Source organism: Labeo rohita, chromosome 23 (genome assembly GCF_022985175.1).
Source record: "Labeo rohita strain BAU-BD-2019 chromosome 23, IGBB_LRoh.1.0, whole genome shotgun sequence".
Lineage (NCBI taxonomy): Eukaryota > Metazoa > Chordata > Actinopteri > Cypriniformes > Cyprinidae > Labeo > Labeo rohita.
Genome location: NC_066891.1, coordinates 21,378,998 through 21,403,695, shown reverse-complemented (window position 1 = coordinate 21,403,695; position 24,698 = coordinate 21,378,998). Strand labels below are relative to the sequence as shown.

At 39.5% G+C, this 24,698-nt stretch overlaps 1 protein-coding gene and 1 long non-coding RNA gene across 4 annotated transcripts in view; one reads left to right on the top strand and one right to left on the bottom strand.

The window, feature by feature from the left end:
- Positions 1–22,816, top strand: part of myt1b (myelin transcription factor 1b) — a 121,994-nt gene extending 99,178 nt beyond the window's left edge. Inside the window, exons 7-22 of one of the 2 annotated variants that reach the window (XM_051096224.1) lie at positions 842–976; positions 1,183–1,273; positions 2,027–2,146; positions 6,737–6,954; positions 7,163–7,353; positions 11,521–11,784; positions 11,880–12,034; positions 12,130–12,192; positions 12,394–12,462; positions 13,497–13,559; positions 14,182–14,265; positions 15,156–15,377; positions 17,423–17,514; positions 17,604–17,707; positions 17,795–17,938; positions 18,042–22,816. In XM_051096224.1, coding sequence (XP_050952181.1) covers positions 842–976; positions 1,183–1,273; positions 2,027–2,146; positions 6,737–6,954; positions 7,163–7,353; positions 11,521–11,784; positions 11,880–12,034; positions 12,130–12,192; positions 12,394–12,462; positions 13,497–13,559; positions 14,182–14,265; positions 15,156–15,377; positions 17,423–17,514; positions 17,604–17,707; positions 17,795–17,938; positions 18,042–18,182 — 2,156 coding nt within the window. In that variant the 3' untranslated portion in view covers positions 18,183–22,816. Of the gene's footprint in view, positions 1–841; positions 977–1,182; positions 1,274–2,026; positions 2,147–6,736; positions 6,955–7,162; positions 7,354–11,520; positions 11,785–11,879; positions 12,035–12,129; positions 12,193–12,393; positions 12,463–13,496; positions 13,560–14,181; positions 14,266–15,155; positions 15,378–17,422; positions 17,515–17,603; positions 17,708–17,794; positions 17,939–18,038 lie in introns of both variants that reach the window. The other variant, XM_051096223.1, reaches the window with a different exon arrangement.
- Positions 7,169–23,856, bottom strand: LOC127154589 (uncharacterized). Of its 2 annotated transcripts, none has more exons than XR_007825495.1 (4): positions 23,616–23,856; positions 23,374–23,426; positions 15,214–15,381; positions 7,169–7,307 (listed from the first exon to the last, which is right to left on the bottom strand). It is a non-coding gene; the product is annotated as an uncharacterized LOC127154589 (long non-coding RNA). The 2 variants fall into 2 exon arrangements; XR_007825497.1 differs by having other exon boundaries at positions 7,177–7,310.
- Positions 23,857–24,698: the final 842 nt, after the last annotated feature.

The following is a 24,698-nucleotide window of genomic DNA, read 5'->3' as shown; positions in this document are numbered from 1 at the left end:
GTCAAATGAATTGGTTTCCATAGATAAACTCCAGCCTTAGTCTATAATTACTGAAGCACTTAGAAAGAGAGAGAGAGAGTGCGAGAGAGTTGAAGGGGAGAGAGGGTGTGTGTAATTAGATTGGTTTGGCACGTGTTTATTTGTTTATTGGTTTTGTTTGTGGTGTTGTTCTGCTCTCGGTTGGCACCGTGCCCGGTCCGTGTGGCGCTGGATTCAGTCGAGCGCTCGGTAGGGCTCCACACCCCCTCTATAACTGGCCTCCTCACGCTCCGACCAGTTTTAATTAGGAGGTGCATGTCTCGTTAACATTTCAACATTTAATTAAGGAGCCACTGGAGCGCACATGCAAGCTCTTTCTCTCTCTACGTCTCTCACTTTCTCTCCTTTTCCTTTTTTTTCTATCTCTCCCGTCTGTTTCTCATGTTTTTCGCTTTTGCCTTTGTCCTTGCACCTTCGTTCATTTACCTTGGACCCCACATACTTTTTAACTCTTTTCTCCTGTATAATACGGAGATGTGCTTTGCCAATGGTAAAGTCTGTTTAATGAGCTCCATTTTTCAGTAGACAGTCCAATAAACCCCAGCGCACCCTTACTGAAGATAATAATCCTGTATGGAAACATCCACCTGCCCGCACGCATAATGACCGTAATTATCACCGTAAATGTGCCCTCTCATGGGTCCAGAGACAACTTTAACAACTTCCAGAGAGCATGAAACCAGAGAGCGTGTTTGTGCATAACGCGTGTGGTAATATGCCAGTCTTTTGTACGTTTCTGTCCTGACAGAAGTGATAATGTCTTCAGATAAGGTTTGACTGACAGGTGTTTTGCTGCCCACAGAGAGTTCTAGATCAGAGAAGCGAGAGATCAAATGCCCAACCCCCGGGTGTGATGGAACGGGTCACGTGACAGGACTTTATCCCCACCACCGCAGTCTGTCAGGCTGCCCACACAAAGATCGGATCCCTCCAGAGAGTGAGTCAACATCAAACTGCACACACATCTTTTGATTGTGTGATAATCTGCAGCAGAAAAGACAACACACTCTACTTTAGACATCTAGTATTGTGCATGTCCTTTTCCTGTCATCTCTGATGCTGGTAGAATTTGTTTTTTTGGGGTCAAGAAGTCTTTTCATTGGCTGAATTGTTCCTTTCTGTACTCTGATTGGTTGGTCTCAGTTTTGGCCATGCACGAGAACGTCTTGAAGTGCCCAACGCCAGGATGCACTGGTCAGGGTCACGTCAACAGCAACCGCAACACACACCGCAGGTACGGAGTCTCCTTTTTTGGGATGGGATGAGCACATGGTAGATCCAAAATGTACTTTCTTGGTACATTTGGTTCACATTGTTTCACTCTTAAAAATAAAGATTCCAAAAGAGGGGGTTTGTAAAAGAACCATTGTGGATTCCCCAAAGAACCTTTCCGTCCCACTATAAAGAGCCTTTTGCGCAATGTTAAATTACTTCAATGGCAATAAGAAAGCTTTATTTTTAAGAGTGTAGTGCAGAGGTCTTCAACTCTGTTCCTGGGGACCCACTATCCTGAAGAGTTTAGCTACAACCCTAATCAAACACACCTGAAGCGGCCAATCAAGCTCCTCAAGACTGCTTGAAAATTGCAGGCAGGTGTGCTGAAACCGGTTGGAAATAACCCAGATAGCACACATACGTCTGCAAGATGTCTGTTAAAGATCTCTTGATCTGGAAAGCATCTGCTGTGTACAAACGTCTGGCAGATGTCTGTAAGATGTCAGGTTTACATACATTCTAAATCATAAACATGTTAAAGACATCTAATAGATGCCTATTTGACATCTCATAGGAAACGTCCAATAGACGTATTGCAGATGAGCAAACTACGTCTTGTAGATGTCATGCAGATGTAAATGCAGATGTCAAATAGACGTCTCTGAGATGTACGTGTGCTATCAGGAAAACTTTCCAGGTCCCCAGGAGGAGGATTGAAGACCTTTGGCGTAGTGCATTTTCCTCACAAATTCTTCGTTTCCTCCTCTTTCAGTTTGTCCGGATGTCCCATCGCTGCTGCCGAAAAGCTCTCGAAGAGTCACGACAAGCAACACCTGCCCCAGCCCATGGGCGAGCACATGAAGGGCAGCCCAAACTCTGACCGTGTTCTCAGGTGAGCCCTAAACCCTAAACAAAACAAACCCAGGAACTGTAAACATCAGCGTTTATTCCTGTTTTTCCCAGCAACAGCAAACTTTCCCCCGTGTTCGGTCTCCTCCCGTCCTTCAGCTTCTATGTCAGCAGTATGTGTCCGTCAAACGTACCTGCTGTGGTTGGTTAGCACAGCTGTCAGTCACGGCAGGACTGAACTCACTTACCACAGCACGATTGGTCAGGCGTTTCGGAATGTCGGTCCTCCTTTTCCTTTGCCCTTCTAATAGAGCGCAGCCTGCCATTTCATGCTGGGATCGGGCCTCAAACCTGCTAGTCTAATTACGCCACTGATAAGCTAATTATGGGACTTACAGGGCATGGAGTATTGGAAAAATAATTACTTTCCTTCAGGAAGCATGTCTGTGGTCAGACAAAGCAATGCGGATTATGAAAATAATAAGCAGTCCTCTCTTATTAATATTATTCTGATTTAAATGAGCGTCAGTTCACTGAGAAAGCCCATTAAGGGAAGATGTCGACAATGAGAAGTCACCAGAGAGACCTTTGACGACTCCGCATGCCACCCCTGCTAATGGGATGCACTGACTAATGAAGAGACAGGAAGCAGAGGCTAATATACTTTACATGCCATTGTCACGCAGATCATAACACACGTAGGTGTGTGCGTGCGTGTTTTCCTTCAAACCGCATCTGGTTCACGCCTGAAATCCGTTAATGATGTTAAATACAGAACACGGTGTCATAGTCCGCAATGACACGCACACCCACGTCCTAGCATTCTTTAGCTACTTTCCAAAACCTAGCAAGCGCCTACTGCCTGCTTCTAAAACAACATCCTAACCCTCACTAAAGCGGTTTTTAGAACGCTCTACATAAGCAGCACTCCGCACTGCAGATTCAACTTGCAATGGAGTCTGACCAAAGTCCCTTTTAAGGAAAGTCACTTCAGGATTGCAAAACCAATTTCTACTTACTTGAATAAATCTGTATTTAACCCCAGAACGATCTCAAAGTAAAAAGATTTTCTGGTGGCTGTGCTTTAAAATTTAATCTCTATCATGACAACTCTTGAAATATTTTAGCGTGGCAATGTGTATGACAGTGTTAACGTATTTGGTCTTGGCGGAAGAGATCTACTACGCTGCTGTTGTTGTAGATTATTGTTATATTCAATTCAATTCAATTCAAATTTATTTGTATAGCGCTTTTCACGATACATATCGTTGCAAAGCAGCTTTACACCAAATTGACATTTTTACTATATATGTAGTAGTAGCTTGATGTACATATGGTAGAGATGTCTGGTAAAGATCAATTAATGACGTAATCAAACAGACAAAGAACACTATAAATTTGTAGCAGAATTTGGTAGTGCTGTATGTTTTCAGGGTTGGCATCATCTGAAGTCCTCTGAAGGGTTGGCATCATCTTTTCTTAAGTGTTCTGGATCCACACTGGAGCTTGTGAATTCCTAGTTACCATGGGATGTCAATCCCATGGCAAAAACAGAGAACAAATAGGAACATAATTAGCGTAGCTGCTGTTCAAACTAAGAAAAGGAAGGTTTGTTAAACCAGAGCTAAAAGATTAAAATGAACATTTGATCAGATATAGCTGCAGAAAAAGTTTATGAGATGCATTGTTTGAATGCTTGGCTAAAAAGATGTGTCTTTAATCTAGATTTAAATAGAGAGAGTGTGTCTGAACCCCGAACGTTATCAGGAAGGCTGTTCCAGAGTTTGGGTGCCAAATGTGAAAAAGCTCTACCTCCTTTAGTGGACTTTGCTATCCTAGGTACTACCAACAGTCCAGAGTTTTGTGACCTTAGGGAGCGTGATGGATTGTAGCGTGGTAGAAGACTAGTTAGGTACGCAGGAGCTAAACCGTTAAGTGCCTTATAGGTAAGAAGTGCTATTTTGTAGCTGATGCGGAACCTAATAGGCAGCCAGTGCAGAGACTTTAAAATTGGGGTAATATGATCATATTTTCTTGACCTGGTAAGGACTCTAGCAGCTGCATTTTGGACTATCTGTAGCTTGTTTATTGAAGATGCAGGACAACCACCTAATAGTGCATTACAATAGTCCAGTCTAGAGGTCATGAATGCGTGAACTAGCTTTTCTGCATCAGAAACAGGTAACATGTTTCGCAGCTTGGCAATGTTTCTAAGATGGAAGAATGCTGTTTTTGTAACATGAGAAATATGATTTTCAAAAGACAAGTTGCTGTCTAATATAACACCCAGGCTTTTGACTGTAGTGGAAGTAACAGTACATCCGTCTAGTTGTAAATTGTAAGTCAAAAGATTCTGTGTATTGTTTTTAGGTCCAATAAGTAATATCTCTGTCTTATCTGAATTTAATAGCAGAAAATTGTTGGTCATCCAATCTTTTACATTTTTAACGCACTCTGTTAACTTTGATAATTCAGAAGTTTCATCTGGTCTTGTTGAGATATATAGATTATTATACTGCCAATACATTATTATATAGATTATTACTACTGCCAATACATACACAGATGCAGTGCTGTGATTATTAGCAGATCTAAACAGGTGGAGCTGGGGAGGTGGAGGGTTTCAGAGTAACTCGGAAAGCGCGCTGCGAAATGCTCTTGTGGATGCGAACCAGCCATTTAAATGTAAAGCAGCAAGCTCATTGGCTGCAGATGCAACATGAACCAATCAGCTTGTGCCAAGTAATTTAAAGGAGTAGTTCACTCCCAGAACAAAATTTTACAGATAATATACTCACCCCACTGTCATCCAAGATGTTCATGCCTTTCTTTCTTTAGTCGTAAAGAGATTAAGTTTTTTTGAGGAAACCACTTCAGAAATGATCCCCATATAGTGGACTTTAATGGTGCCGGCGAATTTAAACATCCAAAATGCAGTTTAAATGCAACTTCAAAGAGCTCTAAACAACCCCAGCTGGAATTAGGGTCTTATCTAGGGAAACAATAGGTCATTTTCTAGAAAAAATAAAATTTATATACTTTTTAACCTGAAATTCTCATCTTGTCTAGCTCTGCCATGCGCATGTGTACTCTGTGTAATCCAGGTCAATACAGTTAGGGTATGTCGAAAAAGTCCCATCTAATTTTCTCCTCCAACTTTAAAATCACCCTATATCGCTGCAGAAGTATCAACCCAGTGTTTACAAAGTGAACATGTAAAGAAGATCAAACGCCCTTTACAAAAAAAGGTAAAAAGTGATGTAAGACAAATTTGAAGTTGGAGGAGAAAATGAGCTGGGAGTTTTTTGACCTACCCTAACTGTAATGACTCAGATTACACAGAGTTAAAAGGCTGAAAGTACCTGAGGTTAAAAAGTATATAAATTATTTTTTTTTGACAGATCGTTTCACTAGGTAAGACCCTTATTCCTCGGCTGGGATTGCTTAGAGTCCTTTGAAGCTGCATTGAAACTGCATTTTAGATGTTTTAGATGTTTATTTTCTTTACGACTGAAGAAAAAAGGCATTAACATCTTGGATGACAATGGGGTGAGTGCATTGTACATTTTTGTTCTGGAAGTGAACTGCTCCTTTGACGCTGTGAATATGATCAGTTCGCATTAACGACCCATCAGCCTGCGCCATCTAGAGTTTCATGACAGACCCTGGCATTATTATAATCTTAATTCAAATGATGAAGGATTTTGAAAGTCTGACAGTAATCAGTGTTGAGTACTACTGTAAGGTTAACCATGCCTGCTATAAATAGATGTCACAAAAAAAAATAGAAATTTAAATTTAGAACATAATCAGAAAGTAAGCCAATGTTTCACATTACTTTAATAAAGTAACTGAAATTATTTACAGTACTTATATTTTAAATAAGGTAACCTTTCCAACACTGAGCATAAAACTGCATAGCACAGTCAAATATTGAGTATATAATCCATTTTAATTACACTGAACAATATATCTTGCATCTCCTGCCATTGCAATTCATTCTGGGATTGCCTTCTCTGTGAAGAACACACTGTCTTAGAATTTGGTTAAAATGTGACATGTTAGGAAGCTGCTTACGTTTTTAAACACTGTGAACATCTATGATGCCTTAAAATGCCACCTCAGTAGGCAGCTCCCTAGTTTCTGGAGCACAGCAAATGTCTTTTCAGAGTTTTTCTTCAGAACAGAGAAAGGGCCGCAAGGGCTCACGGTTCTCCAGGAAAAGGAGTCGGTTTTAGGGCTTCAATTCCATGCTATACGATATGCTAATGTGCTCAGTGCTGATAAGACACTATTTAATCCTCTTCTCCTTCAGTCACCCTGCTTTAAAACCTCTCTTTCTCGCTCTCTCTCTCCCTCTCCCATTTACTCTTTTACCGGCTATTTATCTGTGGGACTTTTCCTTCCTTTTTCTTTTTCGCTGTATCTTTGGCTCATTGTCAGTCTTTCAATTCCGCTTCTCTTCTGCTGTCTAATTCCAGCCCACTCTTTCACTCTTGATCTTTTATGCTCACTTACACTTATCCTTTTATGCTTCTTTTTTCTTCACTGCAGGGATATTGATTCTTTTGTGGAGGAAAAAAATGATGGAACCTTCTCTCTCCCTCTCTCTCTTGCTACCCATTTTTTTCAGGCCCATGTGTTTTGTGAAGCAGTTGGAGATTCCTCCGCACGGCAGCTACAGGCCCAGCCTCGTCCCCGCTACGCCACGCGCTAATCTGGCCAAGGAGCTGGAGAAGTACTCCAAGGTGTCCTTCGATTATGCAAGCTTCGACGTGCAGGTGTTCGGCAAGCGCATGCTCGCCCCAAAGATGCACACCACCAGCGAAACTTCACCCAAAGCCTTCAAATGTGAGCAGGATTAGTCACGGTTTATGAACGCTATGTATAATACACTCCTTGGATGTGTGTAAATGCTGTGTGAATGGTACAGCTAAGGTTCAAGATTCTTTATTGTCATACATCAAGGTTAGCACTTAAGTGAGTTTGGTAGAGTGCTCTTCAATGAAAGGATCAAGTCTTTAATATTAACTAGCGTAATGTTCTCTATTCCCCACAGCCAAACCTCCATTCCCCAGGGCCTCCCCACCAAGTCCCAGCTTGCACGGTGGTTATGGAAAAAGCTCCTCCAGCGGCTATGATTATTCCCATGATGCCGAAGCCGCCCACATGGCCGCCACTGCGATCCTTAACCTGTCCACACGCTGCTGGGAGAGACCAGAGAACCTCAGCATCAGACACCAAGATAAGGTACAGAACAATATCATGTAATCGGAGTTAGTTTTAAAAATGTCCTGGCTCTTCCAAGTTTTAGAATGGCAGTGATCGGGATTTTGAAGCCCAAAAAAGTGCATCCATCCATCATAAAAAGTTCTCCGCACGGCTCCGAGGTGTTAATAAAGGCCTTCTGAAGCAAAGCAAAAAATATCTATATTTAAAAGAGAAGTCCACTTCCAAAACAAAGATTCATATATAATGTACTCACCCCCTTGTCATCCAAGATGTTCATGTCTTTCTTTCTTCAGTCATAAAGAAATTATGTTTTTTGAGGAAAATATTTCAGCATTTTTCTCCATACAATGGACTGATATGGTGCCCCGATCCAAAATGCAGTTTAAATGTGGCTTCAAATGATCCCAAATGCAGTTGTTAATGATCCCAGCCGAGAAAGAAGGGTCTTAGCTAGCGAAACAATTGGTTATTTTCATAAAAATAATACAATTTATATACTTTTTAATGCCAAATGCTCGTCTTGTCTTACTCTGCCTGGACTTTTTTTGTTGCAGTTCATGACAGTTGGAGTATGTCGAAAAACTCCCATCTCATGTTCTCCCTCAACTTCAAAATCGTCCTATATCGTTGTTTTACCATTTTGTTTAAGGGTGTCTGATCTTCTTTGCATGTTCACTTTGCAAAGACTGGGTCTGTACTTCTGCAGCAATGTAGGATTATTTTGAAATTATTTTTGAAGTTGAGGGAGAAAATACGTTTGGAGTTTTTCAACATACACTAACTGTCTTGAGTCAGAATACACAGAGTTCAGGGAGAGAAAGGCAAGATGAGCATTTGAGATTAAAAAGTATTTAAATTGTATTTTTTAATGAAAATAACGATTGTTTCGCTAGAATAAGACCTTTCTTCATCAGCTGGGATCTTTACAACTGCATTCAGGATTGTTTGAAGCCACATTTAAACTGCCTTTTGGAAGTTCAAAATCGGGGCACCATATCAGTCCATTATTTGGAGAAAAATGCAGAAATGTTTTCCTCAAAAAACATAATTTCTTTACGATTACTAAAAAGAAAGAGATGAACATCTCAGATGACAAGGGAAGTGTCTTTGTTTTGGAAGTGGACTTCTCCTTTAAAACTTTATAAACTGAAATCTCCAGAATGCCATTTCAGTAGGTAGATTCAGTAGATACTTCTATTGAAACTTCTGTTGTTTACTAGGATAACCAATGTACTCAGCACTCACTAGCTAAAAACAAACAGCTGACACACGTTAGCCAGCGCCCAGACATTACCAATGCCTATAGACTAGTGCTGGCTAGTAACCACTTAAAAGTAGCGATGCTTATAACTAAACAGAAAAAAAATGTAGTAGCTGTTTTTATAATAGAGCAGGTATTAGCTAACAAGCTCATTTTTTAGACAAGTATTGGGTAGCTTTGACAAAACACAAGCTAGCTGAGGCAGTAATCTTTTTTTTCTCTCTCTCTCAAGTAGCATTAGGAAGTCATTTTAGCAATTTTATTAATTTGGGTTCATTTTTATTTCATTGCAATGAACTGACTCAAAAAAAAAACAAAAATTCATCTTTTGATCTGAGTCTTTGATCAACAGTGTTCTCAGAAGTCCCTATAAAGAATATGACGTCTTTGTAGTGAAATGAAGTGTAGTTTAATGCAGCTGTTTTTGATGCATTTATTAAAACTAGGGTGTTTTCTAGTCTTATTAGCTACATTTAGTTTAGTATGTGTTCAAGTGTGATGCTGGCACCCTAATTAAGATCCTTATTGTTTTTATTGTGCAAGATGAATGCTGCTCTGATTTAGTCTGATCTACTTTAGATGGCTTAACTACTTTAAGTTATGAGTAGTTAAGCAGGTTATAGCTTTCGAACTAGCTTCTACAACAATGTCACAGCATGTGTAGATGTATAACAGTTAATAAGAGCGGATTATAATGGTTAACATCCATCAATTGAAGGAAGTCCGTCTCTATGTGTGATTGATCTTCAGCAGGGTTTGTATCAGAAGAACGTTGCGTTAGCGAGAATGCGTTTGCTTGCTGTTGGGATCTTATTGCGTCATCTCTCCTCCCTTTCATCTGTCCCTCCGTTCGTTTCATCCTTGTCTCCTCTTCATGTTGTTATTGCATTAAGTTGATAGTGAGCTCCCTAGATAGGGCAGGACCAGGTGCTCCATGTTCTTTTATTCAATATTTCCATGGTTAATGCAAATGAGGGCATCTCTCTCTCATTCCCTCAATTTCCTGTCCCCTTTTTCTTTCTTTTCATTCCTTGTCCCTTTGCACACCCAAAAATACAATCTATCAACCTCTGGCCCCCCTCCTCCGTCTGAGAACTCTGGGATCTATACTGTAATTGGAGAAGCTCTGTCCTCGATATTGTGATTTTTTAAAAAAAAGCTTTCTCCTCAGCCCAGGGAGTGACTACTTCATCATTTTTCGATTTCCTGACATGTTTTTAGCAGAAGGGGATAAAAGGGGAAGATTAATGGGCAGAAAGGCCCAGTGGCTCAACGCTAATCAGACTGGGACTGCTCTGGGATCAGTGCCTACTGTGTGTGCACATCTTCAGCTTCATATTCACGCACACAAATATGTAAACATGCCTGGTTTAGCACTAATCCATTCATCATCCATCTACATACACTAGGAACATATGTAATGAATGTGTTTTAAAATGTGTACTTTGTTGTTAAGCTTTATTCTGTGTATGTTTGTTGTACTCAGATTTTTGGTGCATAATTTTACTTTTCTAAGCAATTGCTTTGTACAGCCTTGGCAAAGACTCACAACGCCCTACAAACATCCACCACAATTACAAATACCCACAAAAGCCTACAAACACCCACCACATTTACAAACACCCACAACACCCTACTTACATACTCCCATAACACCCCACAAACAACCACCACATTTATAAACACACATCACCCTACAAACACCCACCACATTTATAAACACTACAAACACCCGCAACACCTACAAACACCCACAAGACTTTACAAACACTCACCAAAATGTATAAACACCCACAACACCCTACAAACGCTCAAGACATTTATAAACACCCACAACACCCTACTAACACCCACCACATTTATAAATACCCACAACACCTTACAAACACCCACCTCAATTTCAAATACCCACAACTTATAAACACCCACCACATTTATAAACATCCTACAAACGCCCACCATATTTACAAACACCCACAAAACCCACCAATTTACAAATACCCACAACTTACAAACACCCACCACATTTCTAAACACACTACAAACACCCGCAATACCTACAAACACCCATTAAAATGTATAAACACCCACAACACCCTACAAACGCCCATCATATTTACAAACACCCACAAAACCCACCTCATTTACAAATACCCACAACTTACAAAGACCCACCATATTTAAAAATACTCACAAAACTCCACCTCATTTAAAAACACCCACAAAACCTTACAAACACCCACCACATTTACAAACACCCACAACACCCTATAAACACACACCACATTTACAAACACCCACAACACCTTACAGGCACCCAGCAAATTTATAAACTCCCACAACACCCTACTAACACCCACCACATTTATAAACACCCACAACACCTTACAAACACCCACCAAATTCACAAACACCCGCAACACCTTACAAACACCCACCATGTTTATAAACACCCATAAAAACTCACCTCATTTACAAATACCCACTACAACTTACAAACACCCAGCATATTTACAAACACCCACAAAACCCACCTCATTTACAAATATCCACTACAACTTACGAACACTCACCATATTTATAAACACCCACAAAAACTCACCACATTTACAAACACCCACAACACCCTTAGCAGCCACATAGCAATCGCCTTGGCAATCACCCCATGACACCCTAGCAACTGCATAACAATGCCTTGGCAACCACCCACTAAACCCAAAAAACTGCTAAAAAATTATGCAGAACAGCATATAGTAGCATCCAAGCATTGTGACGAGGAGTTTTGTACCACTCAGATTAGTTTGTAAAATGTTTTAAAAAAAAAGAGAGATTTAAATTCTGTAATGTACAGTTTTTTTAATCACATCATCATCATGATAAACCCAGTTATCAATAACAAATTATTGTAATTTTTCCTGTTGTAGAGTATGGAAATTGAGGTCGATGAGAACGGCACTTTGGATTTAAGCATGAAGAAGCCCATAAAGAGAGAAGTGGGCATGTCTTGCGCCAGCCCAGAAGTGCGTTCCCCTGATCTTTCTTCGTCATCTTCATCATCATCCACATCTCTTCACCATGGCAACAGCAGCATTTCACCCCACTCTTTACACACCTACAAACAAGAGGAGTGGGAGGGGCCTCTGGACTACACCAAACCCAATCGGCAGAGAGAAGAGGAGCTCGAAGAGGTACGACCATTTGCCATTTCCGGTTTCATTTCAATAAGCCTTGATCTATCTATTGTTGTGCAAACTGGCGTAATACAGATTGTATCTTCACACAGATGGACCACAGCACTCAGTCATTTGCCTCCTCCGACCCTGAAGATTGCGACATGATGCAGGACAGCCTTGAGGACAGGAAGTACCCCGGAGAGGTCACAACCCCCAGCTTTAAGGTCAGGTTCCAGCCCAAGGACAACAAGAAAGAGCTCTTACTGTAAGTCACATCTAATTTGCATGCATTTCTGTGCACAAAATGATGAGCACAATGGAATCGTTTCACTCAGTCAGGCTTTTGTGTGTTCCTTGCAGGTGTCCCACTCCGGGTTGTGACGGCAGCGGACACATTACCGGAAACTATGCATCCCATCGCAGGTACACAGTGTGCGGGGGTCACCTCTCTGTCCTTATTTTGTCTTCAACAAATAAAACAAGACATCACGCAGACATTATCTTTCTCTTGCTTAACTCTCGCCTGCTCTTTGCTTTTTACACTGACTTGGGACGTTCTGGGTTCCTTCGCTTTATCTTCTCCTTCTCTCTTTTTTCCCTCTTGTTTCTTTTCAACGTTTTTAGCCTGTCTGGGTGTCCTCTCGCTGATAAGAGTCTTCGGTCCCTCATGGCAGCACACACAGCCGAACTCAAGTATGTCTGCTCTACTTCTGATCTTGTTCTTTGTTCTTGTACACTTGGGTCTGCTCAGCTAAATGCTGCTTTTACTCTTTTCTTTATATTTTCTAAACAGTACAGTATTTAAAGGATTAGATCACTTCCAGAATAAAAACGTCCTGATAATTTACTCATCCCCATGTCAATCCAAGACGTTCATGTCTTTCTTTCCTCAGTCGAAAAGAGATTAAGGTTTTTGAGGAAAACGTTCCAGAATTTTTCTCCATATAGTAGACTTTAATGGTGGCCAACGGGTTGAAGGTCCAAACTGCAGTTTCAATGCAGCTTCAAAAAACTCTATACAATCACAGCCAAGGAATAAGGGTCTTATCTAGGGAAACAAGTGATCATTTTCTAAAAAAAGGGAAAAAAGTATATAATTTTTAACCACAAATGCTTGTCTTGCACTAGCTCGACTTCACACATTACATAGAGGTCACGTGTGATGTAGGCAGAAGTACCGACCTAGTGTTTAGAAAGCAAACATGCAAAAAAAAAAAGTCGAACGCACTTTACCAAAAAGGTAAAACAACGATGTCAGACAATTTTGAAGTTGGAGGAGAAAATGAGATGGAGTTTTCACCCTACCCTACCTTGTTTAACTAGAGTACACAGACGAAGAACTAACCATGCGTGACCTTTCCAACGTGATTACATAATGCGTGAAGTTGAGCTAGTGCAAGATGTGCATTTGTGGTCGATCGTTTTACTAAATAAGACCCTTATTCCTCGGCTGGGATCATGTACAGTCTTTTAAAGCTGCAATTTGGACCTTAAACCCACTGGCTCCCATTGAAGTCCACTATATGGAGAGAAATCCTGGAAAGTTGTCCTCAAAAATCTGATGAACATGATGAACATCTTGGATGACTTGGGGGTGAATAAATTATCAGGAACTTTTTATTCTGGAAGTAAAGTAATCGTTTAAGATTCAGTTTAATAAGCTTTTGGTCAAGCTTATTTCAGGTATTATGATCCATCACATTTATCGTTTGACTTCACTTTCCCAGATGTCCAACTCCAGGATGTGATGGTTCAGGCCATATCACTGGCAACTATGCGTCTCACAGAAGGTATGGCCCATTGAACTTTCCCTCCCTCATACATATCTATACACACAGGACAGAGAAGTTTAGTGATAGCTGTATACTAGACACACACATGTATATATGCCACGCTTCATTTATTACCCGTCCCCATTATTGAATAATATTTTTTACTTCTCTGTTTATCTAAAGCTTGCTGAGGTCACTGTTTCCTAACCAGGCACGAGACATCAATCAGTAAAACGCAAGTCTTGCACATTTGTCCGTAGGTCACTTGATTTCAATTTCTGTCATGTAGCGCTTAGCCCTGCCCACAATGAATTATCATTGGTCCAAATTCCTACTCCACATAGCTGTTGAGAGATTCAGGTAAATTCAGCCAATCTCAATTTGGAAAAGTGTCCCAATTTACCTAAGCTCACCTTAGGTATTACATATCAAATACGTTTAGATGGTTGTATTTTTGTCGCATCATGTGGCATTTCACTTTCAGTAAAATGAAATTGCTGGAAAGTCGTTGCATCGTGCCTGGTTAGGTTATGGCGTATGCTTGGTTTCTCCTGCATTGCTTTGGGTCAGTAGTGCTCGTTCCTTATTGTTCTGAGTTTCTAGCTCCTCTGATCATGAGCTGCGTACTCTCTATTTTCAGTTTGTCTGGGTGTCCACGGGCCAAGAAAGGTGGAATAAAAACAACTCCCATCAAGGACGACAAGGAGGACTCCGAGCTCTTAAAGTTCGTACTGCATAGAAAGCCAAAGGCTTTTCCCCTTTTCTTACTGTACGGTAAAAAAAGACACAATTTAGGCGGGAACATTGTAATGGAATGATCAAATGTTGGATAATAGGTTTGTCCAACCACACAGTCATTTAACAACAGTGTAAAGCAGTTTAGAAACCCCCTCTTCATTCAAAAAGAAGTGATTTAATCAAGCATTTCCATCTAGAACCACTTGTGATCCCAAAATACTGCTTGTGTTCTACTTTGTTAAATATCACCTTGGCAATCCTCCAAATAACTCACTCGTACATGAGCTTATGAGTCAGTGCATGGAGCCCCGCATGGCCAACTAGTGCTAGTAATGTTTGAATTCTTTTGGGAAAAGGCCTTGTGCGTTTTATCCCATTGTACAACTTCTAAAAGCAAGAAGACAAAGACGCCTAGGAAATAAAAACTGTGAACAATATATTACAGCACAGATGGCTCATGGGGTATTGAAATATTGCGCATGGTTTTGTTAGTAAGTCATCTGCAGTGCAATGTGTGGGTTTTTGTCTTCTTGTTTTTTTGCGACTGCCAAGCGTAGGAGCTTTTTATCCACATGATTCCACTCCAGTCAATGAGCAGCCGGCATATGGCGGTACTCAAGCTCCCCAATGTGTAAAAATGTCTTTTTTCAGTTTATTTGAATGTTGTAATATTCACAGGCACTGTTGGGCAAAGTATGTAGCTAAATATGGCCCTCTTTACAAAACTGAATAGAGACTTGAGTGAGACAGAGAGTAAACAGATGGTAACTGAAGTCAATAGCAAGGTGATATTTCTGATGGGATAAATGCTCTCACGATCTCTAACCCAACTCATGTTAAATTCACATTAATATAGTCTTTTTCTTTCTCTCACAGATGCCCTGTGCCGGGTTGTGACAGCCTGGGTCATATCAGCGGGAAGTACGCCACTCACCGCAGTGCGTACGGATGCCCGTTGGCCGCCAGGCGGCAGAAGGAGGGTTTGCTGAACGGGTCTCCGTTCTCATGGAAAGCATTTAAGACAGAAGGCCCAACCTGTCCCACACCAGGATGTGACGGATCGGGACATGCCAACGGCAGCTTTCTCACCCACCGCAGGTACCTGAATGAAGAAAATATGTTGACTGCTATGTTTAACTTTGTACATTCATTTGAAATTTACAAACAGTGGAGTGAGTTTGGGGTGGGAAACCTGTTTGGAAACAGTAGATTTGCACTTCAAACTAAGGGTGTTCACACTTGTCATGTTTGGTTCGATTGAACTCTGGTGCGAATGCTCCGTTAGTGCAGTTCATTTGAGTAAGTCAAGTCAAATAAGTTGAGTAAGCACCAAACAAGCGGACCGAGACCGTGAAAAAGATGGGTCTCTGTCCACTTCCAAATGAACTGGTGCGGTTTGAATGAGACATGAACGTAACAAGGACCAAATACTTCTAAAAACACCAAAAACAGGATGTAATGACAAGATGCGATGCTATCTGACATGATTTGACGACACGGAGCAAGTACCCAAAACAAAATGATCAGAGGGCAAACATGGAGGTAAAGTGCCTTTTAAAAGCTCTTCGTGAGTTTGCAGGTGGTGAAAATAAGTCATATGTGCAACAGTAAGCACGCTGAGTCCACGCTGAGTCCAGTTCGACGAACACACCTTTTGTTTCCGGTGTTCCGTCACAAAATACACGTCATTCAGTCCGACCAATTAGGTTGTGAACGTATCACTATGCCTTTAGATTCGGCATCTTTAGGTGCACTGTCAAAAACGCCAGTGTGAACGCTAAGTGGACCAGGACCAGTGATGGGAATAACGGCATTATAAATAAACGGTGTCATTAACTGTGTTATTTTTTTCAGCAATGAGTAATCAAACAAATTACTGTTTCACCTTGTTTCTCCAGTAGTAGGCAGAACTAATGCAAATGGCAATCTCATTGGCTGGCACTCACCTACAATCATCCATGTTTTGATTTCAGCAAATCAGTTTGAGTAAACAGCGACTACTTGATTAATATTCATGAACCCAGCAGTTTATTAAAACTTAGTGCGTTTTATATTGTTATTAGTAGTAGAATCCGTAGTAGTTTTGTTATCTAAATTATCATAATTGTCATATTACAATGCTTGACTGACTGATGCTAAGTGTACTTTCAGATATTAAAAAACTGTGCTATTAAGCTTTATATATGAATAGTAGTCAACATTTGAAGTGGAGCAAAACCTTTCATCAAAGTTGTCCTAAAACCCATTCTTGTCTTAGGACAACTTAGATTAACTTTTTTGATCCACTTCAAATGTTGACTACCATATAATAGTATATCAGATATTTAATATTAGTCTGGTGAGTAAACTAAAAATATTATTCAGTTAATTTAAATTTCATTCAACATATTTAATACTGGGGGCATCTAAGTTATATTAGATAAGTTATATTTTGACATTTTTTAAAAAAGTAACACAATAGTTATCCTAGTTTTCCTGTAGTTGTACCAGGAAATAGTTTTCCTGGTAATTAGTTACTTATATAATGATGTAACTTATTTACTATTTGTGAGAAGTAACTAGTAACTATAACTAATTATTGTTTTAAAGTAACATGCCCAACACTGACCAGGACCAAATGTATTGTTTTCTTTTTTTGGTCCAGACCGAGCAAACTAAGAAAACCGAAATACAAGTGTGAACACACCCTAAAAGTGAGGTCACATTAGTGGAACTTCACAAAATTTAGTGGAGCACTATTTGGATGGGACTAGTTTTTCCAAGAGGAGTTTACAGAAATATGTCCAAATCTGTGTTTTGTAACACACTCTCTATTAAAATTCCAGAGGAAATTGCCTATTTTTTTCCACCAAACTCAATGGTCCTTTAAGAAATCTAATCCCGTCCAAATGCATATATCTGTGATTACTGTTCCCATTGGTTCTCCTCATGTGGTTTTGAGTATCCTGACCTAATCTTCTGCATTTTGAACCTTCAATATGGGTGGCAAATATGACCGCAGTGCAGTAGCACAGAAATTACACATTCTACCTTTAAGTTTAAGGGTACTGTCCAAGTCTGAGTCATTATGGGACTGCTCATGAAGCAAATGTGCTGTGGGGTTTTGTGATGATTGATGCTGAATCAATTGTGTTTGGCTCCAGTCTCTCAGGCTGCCCCAGAGCCTCCCTCAACAAGAAGAAAGCCAAGTTCCCAGGAGAAGAGTATCTCAGCACTAAGTTCAGAGCCAGTGATGGTGAGACATCCCACATTTCTCCTACATTTTACCTTCTGTCATATTTTGCGAGACACTAAAGATGGCAACATTTCTCCTTCTCTTTACAGTGTTAGACAATGACGAAGACATCAAGCAGCTCAATAAAGAAATCAACGAGCTCAATGAATCCAACAATGAGATGGAGGCAGATATGGTCAACCTTCAAACACAGGTTAGCCACACATCTCCTGACAATCCAAAAGATTATTTTAGGCATGTACCAAAGAAAGCTGAAATAATCAGTTTCTTGGTGATTTAGATCACATCCATGGAGAAGAACCTGAAGAACATCGAGCAGGAGAATAAGATGATTGAAGAACAGAACGAGGCGTTGTTTATGGAGCTGTCTGGACTCAGTCAAGCTCTTATACGGAGTCTGGCCAACATCCGTCTGCCTCACATGGTGAGTTAAACACACACTCCTACAGCAGCTTCCATAACGTTCTTCTCCAACATGAATTAGACGTACCTTTCTAAAACCACCATTCCGATTTCCATTGCAGCAGGAGCCAATCACAGAGCAGAATTTCGAGAGCTACGTGAGCACCCTGACCGACATGTACACCAATAAGGACTGCTACCAGAACCCAGAAAACAAGGCCCTTCTGGAGACCATCAACAAGGCGGTGAAAGGCATTAAGGTCTGACTAAGCCAAAAGACGAGGATAAGAAACAGAAGCGTGGAAGAGAAATAGAAACGTGGAGCCGTTGGGAAGAGCATACAAATGACACACAAAAAGGGCATTCAGGTTTTTTTGAACAACAATCTAAACCTTCATCCCAGGGAGCATTCTGTGAGTTCAAAAAGAGGTATATAATATATATTACTATGAGGACCAAAATCCACAAAAGCTGCTGGATTGGAAGGGCGAAGATGGAACCAAATCCTTTATTTATGGAGAGACACAAACCTAGTTTTCTTTACAGTTTTCATTGTTTTACATTCAAACGGTGAGAAGTTTTGGAAGAAGAAGAAGAAGAAGAAGAAGAAGAATCGGGAGTAGAACTTCCAGAAGATCTGCAGCCCAGGCTTTAGGTGAAAGAGAGAGTCTTTAACTCATTTGTGAAGAAGCTGCTCCTCTAAATCAACAAAAGTGACGCTCCAACTACAAGTGATCTCTACATGAGCCCCAGCAGAACAGACATGCAGTATTTCCTCGTCTTTCCTGAAGAAAACAGCGTTTTTGGGTCTTGGGAAACGAGAGGATGTTGCATACAAAGTGAGCGAAATGCGTGTGCAAACTTATCAGTGCCATGCGGTTGACTCTGTAAATTTCACCTGTTGAAACACTACTTTATCTCGGCAGCCATTTTTTGTTTACTGTTTTTTCTGTTTTGTTTTAGAGCTACAGGCAGGAGCATTAGCTTGCTCTGTTTTATTTGTAGTACTTACACTGTAGGAATATTTACCCAGCGTAGTCATATCTCTTACATATGAACAATTGCACTTCATTTCAGTCGGTTCAACATCAGACGAGATGTCGGATCGTCACTGATCTATAAATTATACGAAACTTGTCCAGACACTACTGTAATTTATTTATATTTTGTTATAATTTAACTTTAACTGTATTATTTATTCAAATTCACCTATTTAAATATTCACAGCCCTTCTGTTTATAAAAGCTCATGAAGATGTGACAAGGAACTTGCCACATCAATATTTGGAAAGAGAGAAAAAAAAAAAATGTACCACTAATTTTTATAACTTCTTTTCGTTTGACAATAGAGTTTTTAAACATTTTTTAAGTGCAAATATTTTTAACCAACAATGTTTTGATAATTTTGTAAATTTTCTTTCTCTCTCTCTCTCTCTACCTGTATATCAATCTTTCACTTATTTTATTTTATTTGTTTTGAATTTCCAACACAGCTGAAGGAGAAGTATCATCTCTATTTATTATTTATTTAATATTTATGATGAAATTATGAACTGTGATACGGTTGTAATGTATATTTATTTTGTAACGTCTCCGTGTTTGTGAAGTCTTAGTAGTCTTGAAGAACCTTTGGCGATATAAAAATAAAGACAAAAAAAACATGTTTTGGACTACAGAATAAAATATGATGATTATCGAGGGTTTTCCTTATACCAGCATTACTTCCTATAGGAATGTAAAGAGGAAAAAAAAAGCAATTCCAGTACTGTGGAACCTACAGCTTTGACTCTTACCCCGTCCGTCTCGACAGGAAGTAGACGTTCCTCTGGATCCTCTTGTGCTTGTTTTGTCTTTTTTTTTATACCTCCTCAGTAGTGGCCAAAAACTGTTTCCCTTGAACAATCCTAATGAATTGCAAATGGATTATTTTTGCTTTCTCGTGCTAAACTTATCTTTGTCGGACCATGGGAAGCGAGCGGTCGTTTTTGCGGCGGGGCACGGAAGACGAACACCAACCATCCTGACGGAAACTCTTGAACCACAATGTCCTTACTCGACTAGTATCAGACAAGCATACACCCGTGTAGCCTTATACTAGATTTTTATTTCTTCGATGCACAAAGTGCCACTGACCTGTGCTTTCGTTACCGACTCCGCCCATTCAGCAACCACACTACCCTCGAGTCATGTGACCGTGGCATAAGTGGGGATTGTTACAGATGCCTTTATTCCTTTGCCGTGATGGCCATACCTACACAATATATTCATTCTGTATTTAAAAGAAAAAAAAGAAGACAAAAAAACTATATATAGTATATAAACATACATATATTTTTACAGTGTAATTGTTAACTCTTTTTCTCTTATGATAGCTAAACAGAAACAATATCTTTCCAAAAGCTGTGAGTACTACTATCCATAGAAGACTAAATAATATAAAGAAAAAAAAACAAAATAAAAAACGACAGACCCAGTTTACTGTGGCTGCAGGATTACGATGTGTTTTATAATATGTAAACGTACATTTCTAAAGCGAAGAATATGAGGATGTTTGTAGAGTTTCCTATTTTCTGGTCCAAACTCGCTGGGCCTCTGTATGTATGTCAGCCGCATTAATGGGACAATGGTTAACAGATTAGTCTTAGGCTGTAATCGTTTAGACGCATTGTACTGTGCTGAAAGTTCTCCTCGGTGGATCTGTCTTTAATATTGTACGGTGTTGTGCAGTTCTGGTGGGACACGCCACACTTAGATACGTGTGTAAAATGCCAATCATTGCAATCTGTATGACTCATAATGGCGAGTTGTGAAATGAACATTGTGCCTCTATTCAGCCGGTCGTTTCGTTAAATAGTACACAGCGGTCATGTTGTTCATTTGCTATTATGGCAGCAATATTGTGATGGACAGAACATGTGTGCACTTTTCAGAAATCTTGAATGCCAACTAATGACCTTTCAACCAAACGGTTTTTCTTTATGTGCGCGCGAGTGTGTGGGTGTGTGTTTTTCCATTTCGAAAAAAGGTACAAATGGCTAAGGGACAACTGTTCATTGCACCAATAGAATTGGGATAAAATATCGCAAATGTCTTTGACTCGTTCGTCGTTGTTTGATGTGAATCTGTATCCTGTCTGAAATGTCAAATGCCCTTCGACCGACATCTTTTCGCCTTGTCGCCGACACAAAACGAGCCCAAAATCGGATGCATGATATCAGATCTGTTAGCCTTCAGCAAAAACTAAAAAAAAAAAGATGTGGTTTAAGCATTTGAGCTCTGAGATTGTCATTGGCGTGCCCTCGCGCACAGAGAAAACGAAGGAGACGCCAGTTGCATAAATCTTTGTCCATTTCCACAGAATGTCAGATCGGCCTCATTCGCCTCGTTCCGTGTAACCTTTCCGCAGGAAAGATGTGTGCGTTGCATTTCAATTCCACAGCGTTTCCTTTGCTTTAAGAGCAATCCGAAGACGTCGTCTATGTGTAACGGCAGAGTTTTCATTAGAGTTCTTCCTTCTATTAAATCGCGTAGAGGGAATACTCACTACGGATGTCATATCGTCTCATTACGACGGGAGAAACATTTCTATCTGCTTATTACTGCTGACGTGAGATAGCCTAAAGCATGTGTGAATTATTCTTCCTCGATGCATGCTTCTTAAACGCCTGCTGTCGGTGAGGATGAGCAGCTACGAGTGTTGCGAGGTCGAGTTTGTTGAATCTGCCTAATAATGTAGCATGTTCTCTGGAGCAGTGTAGCATCTGCAAATGCAAGTTAGCGTATGTAACCCCTCCCCGTGGAACCAAATAAGGGTTGATTTAGCACCTTCTACTTGAGAGTCCGGCTTGTGCCAATTGTAGGCCGAATTTAAATGGTTCCTCCGTCATTTCATGAGAAACGATAACAGCTAAACAAGTCGGAAGGCACTGTTTGTCCCATTAAGCTGATATAACCAAAACGGCCCTCATTCTGTAGGTACTGTAGCTTACAGCTCTGTGGTTTTCTCATGTGTGCCTTTTCTCGCTTCTGTTCGCTGCAGGAAAGGGTGTGTTTACATTTAAGGACTGGGTTCAAATCCCACTCAGGACGCCAACTTTTTCTCCTTCTTTCTTTCCTTCCTTGTGTTGAGGGGGGGAGGTAATAGGAATTCAGCAAAGTGGTGAACACCAAGAGCGGATCGTATTGAAATCGATGTTCAGCTTATTGTTCGACATGAAATAAAATCACAATACGTAACACTATTCTTCCCAAAACTGTGATTCTGATTCAGGTATGAAATTGTGTGGTGGGTCATTTCATCGAGTCTGAAATAATCATGGAGCGTATCCACAGATGAAGCATTTATGCACAGGGCATTATTCTGACAACAATGGGATTCTGTACATTTGTAATAAAGAACAGTGTTGTTGTATTAAAGAATACTTCAAAGTAAATGCCGAAAAACAAAAAAAACAAAAAAACAACTTGTATTTTAACCCACGGCCAAGGCTTGTCCTCTTGCGTCCTTTTTACAGAGATCAGCTATTTTTACTGGTGATTTTGTAGCCACAAAATGATTCTCCTTTAGAAAATGACAAAAAAAGAAACGGTACTTCCAAAAAAATAATAATGCGAAGCACTTTCACAGTGATAGACTACATGTTTTAGTCACTTTTGTAGCAGTGGTAGTTTCCTTACCGAGGTTTTATTTCTGTAGAGCAGGACAAGCTATGGCTGTGCGTGATTCGAGGTCATTTTGGAAAAGTGTGTAGTTGGTTTTGGATTGTGACCGTGTTTGTGTATCCTTGTACCTGTGCTCATTGATATCAGTGTTAAAAGAGAACAATAATGTCTGTTTTGTGGAGGTATCGTTCATTTCAGTGTTATATATGGAAAACATAAATAAAGAGTCAATAATGTGATCTTTCTGAGTATATACACTTTGTACATGACGTTTGTGTGTTTGTTTCTCGCTTGTTAAAGTCAAAAGTTCAGATACAGACGCAAGCCAAAATATTTTTGGCTTTACATTTTTAGTCAGTGCATCATCTGTCTGGATTTATCCATTTGATATTTTAAAATCAGAAAATGAGAAGTGTATCCCCCAACTAACTAGTGTTTTCTTTCATTTATTTGATCTTCGTCAGTATCATGATAGTGCTAGCTGTGATGAGAGATTTTTACAGTCTGTTAGGCTTATAAATTAGTCTTTTTATAGACTGACAACAAACAGATGGAAGTGTGCCACCATTTGCAAATCTAAGCTGTTTACATTCTGACCTCTGCTGGACACAAAAAGACACTACCACACTTAAAACAATACTATCTCAGCATTAGGATTCATATGAAACCTTTCAACAGTATCTAATAACGACACTCGTTTTAGAAGCTGGATGAAATCATATCTGCATTGCTAATCATAGTATCTGACAGATAGGAAATTGGGAAAATAGACGTGAATGAATCTGTGGGTACTTACAGTTTGGAAGCAGCACTCATTTGTGGCAAAATGAAAGAAAGCAATGATTGTTCCTAAGAAAAAGAATATTTGTATTTTAGGTTCTCTGACGTGATTCTCAAATGGTGTGTGAGGGATTTTTAACTTTTGTGCTCTACTGCTGTTTCGTTCGTGAACGAATATGTACTTGAATTATTCTTTTTAGTAAACCAAACGTTTCTCTACCATTAAGTTGAAGCATTTTGTTCACTGCTGTGCCCTACCTTCAGAAAAGAGAGAATTGTGAAGAAGCAGTTGTCACGTCGACGAGTCTGCGTTTTAAGTCTAAACAAGATTCGGAGTAGAGCAGCGTTGAACGAAGCGTCTTGGATCTGTTGACTGACTGAACGAGTCTTTAGACTTGTTGTCTTGCTGGACAAAATGGAGAAAGACAGTTATATAGTAAATGCTCTATTATCATTTGTGGTTTAAACACTTATAATACTTTTCGTAAATGATCAATAAAGTATAAAACCGTCAGAACGATTGACACAATTGAATGAAACTTTTAAAGAATCAGTTGAACTAATGATTCATTGACTCACAACACAGAATCAAAACTCACTGAGTGCCTCAGGTGAAACATTAAACGACTACTCAACCACTACTACTTCTTCTTCTTCTTCTTCTTTTTTTACTGTCACTGAGTTTTATATTTGTAAATTCCGTGTCTATGTGTTTGTATGTCCAAATATGTGTTTGCATGTGTATGTGCCGTGTATATGTGTTGGGGTTAGTAATTACAGCTGGGGACTTTACTAATCTGGATTACGTAATGAGATCCAAAAATTAAGTTCTTGTAATTAGATTAAATTACATTTTAAAATATTTGTAATCAGACTACAGTTACTTTTTAATGGATTACATGATTACATATTATTTACACAATAACAATAAATTATTAATAATTTATTGATTCTCCCTAATTCCTCTTTTTCATCTTTTAAATCCTTTTTCCTTTCTCAAATTGCCTACCACTTGTATACATTCAGAAAGTCTTCAAGTTTTGTGGACATTCACACAAAGATCAGTCGTTATTCAGATGGTGACACAGCATTTAATTACTGGATTTACAAAAATCATTACAGGTTTAAGAAGTGTTCAAATAAAAATTCAGACATACACTACCGTTCAAAAGTTTGGGGTCAGTATTTTTATTGTTTCTTTTTTTTTTTTTTTTTAAGAAATTAATACTTTTATTCACCAAGGATGTATTAAGTTAATAATTAAAAGTTTCTTAAAAGTTAATAATAAATAATTTACATTGTTATAAAATATTTATATTTTGAATAAACACTGTACTTTTT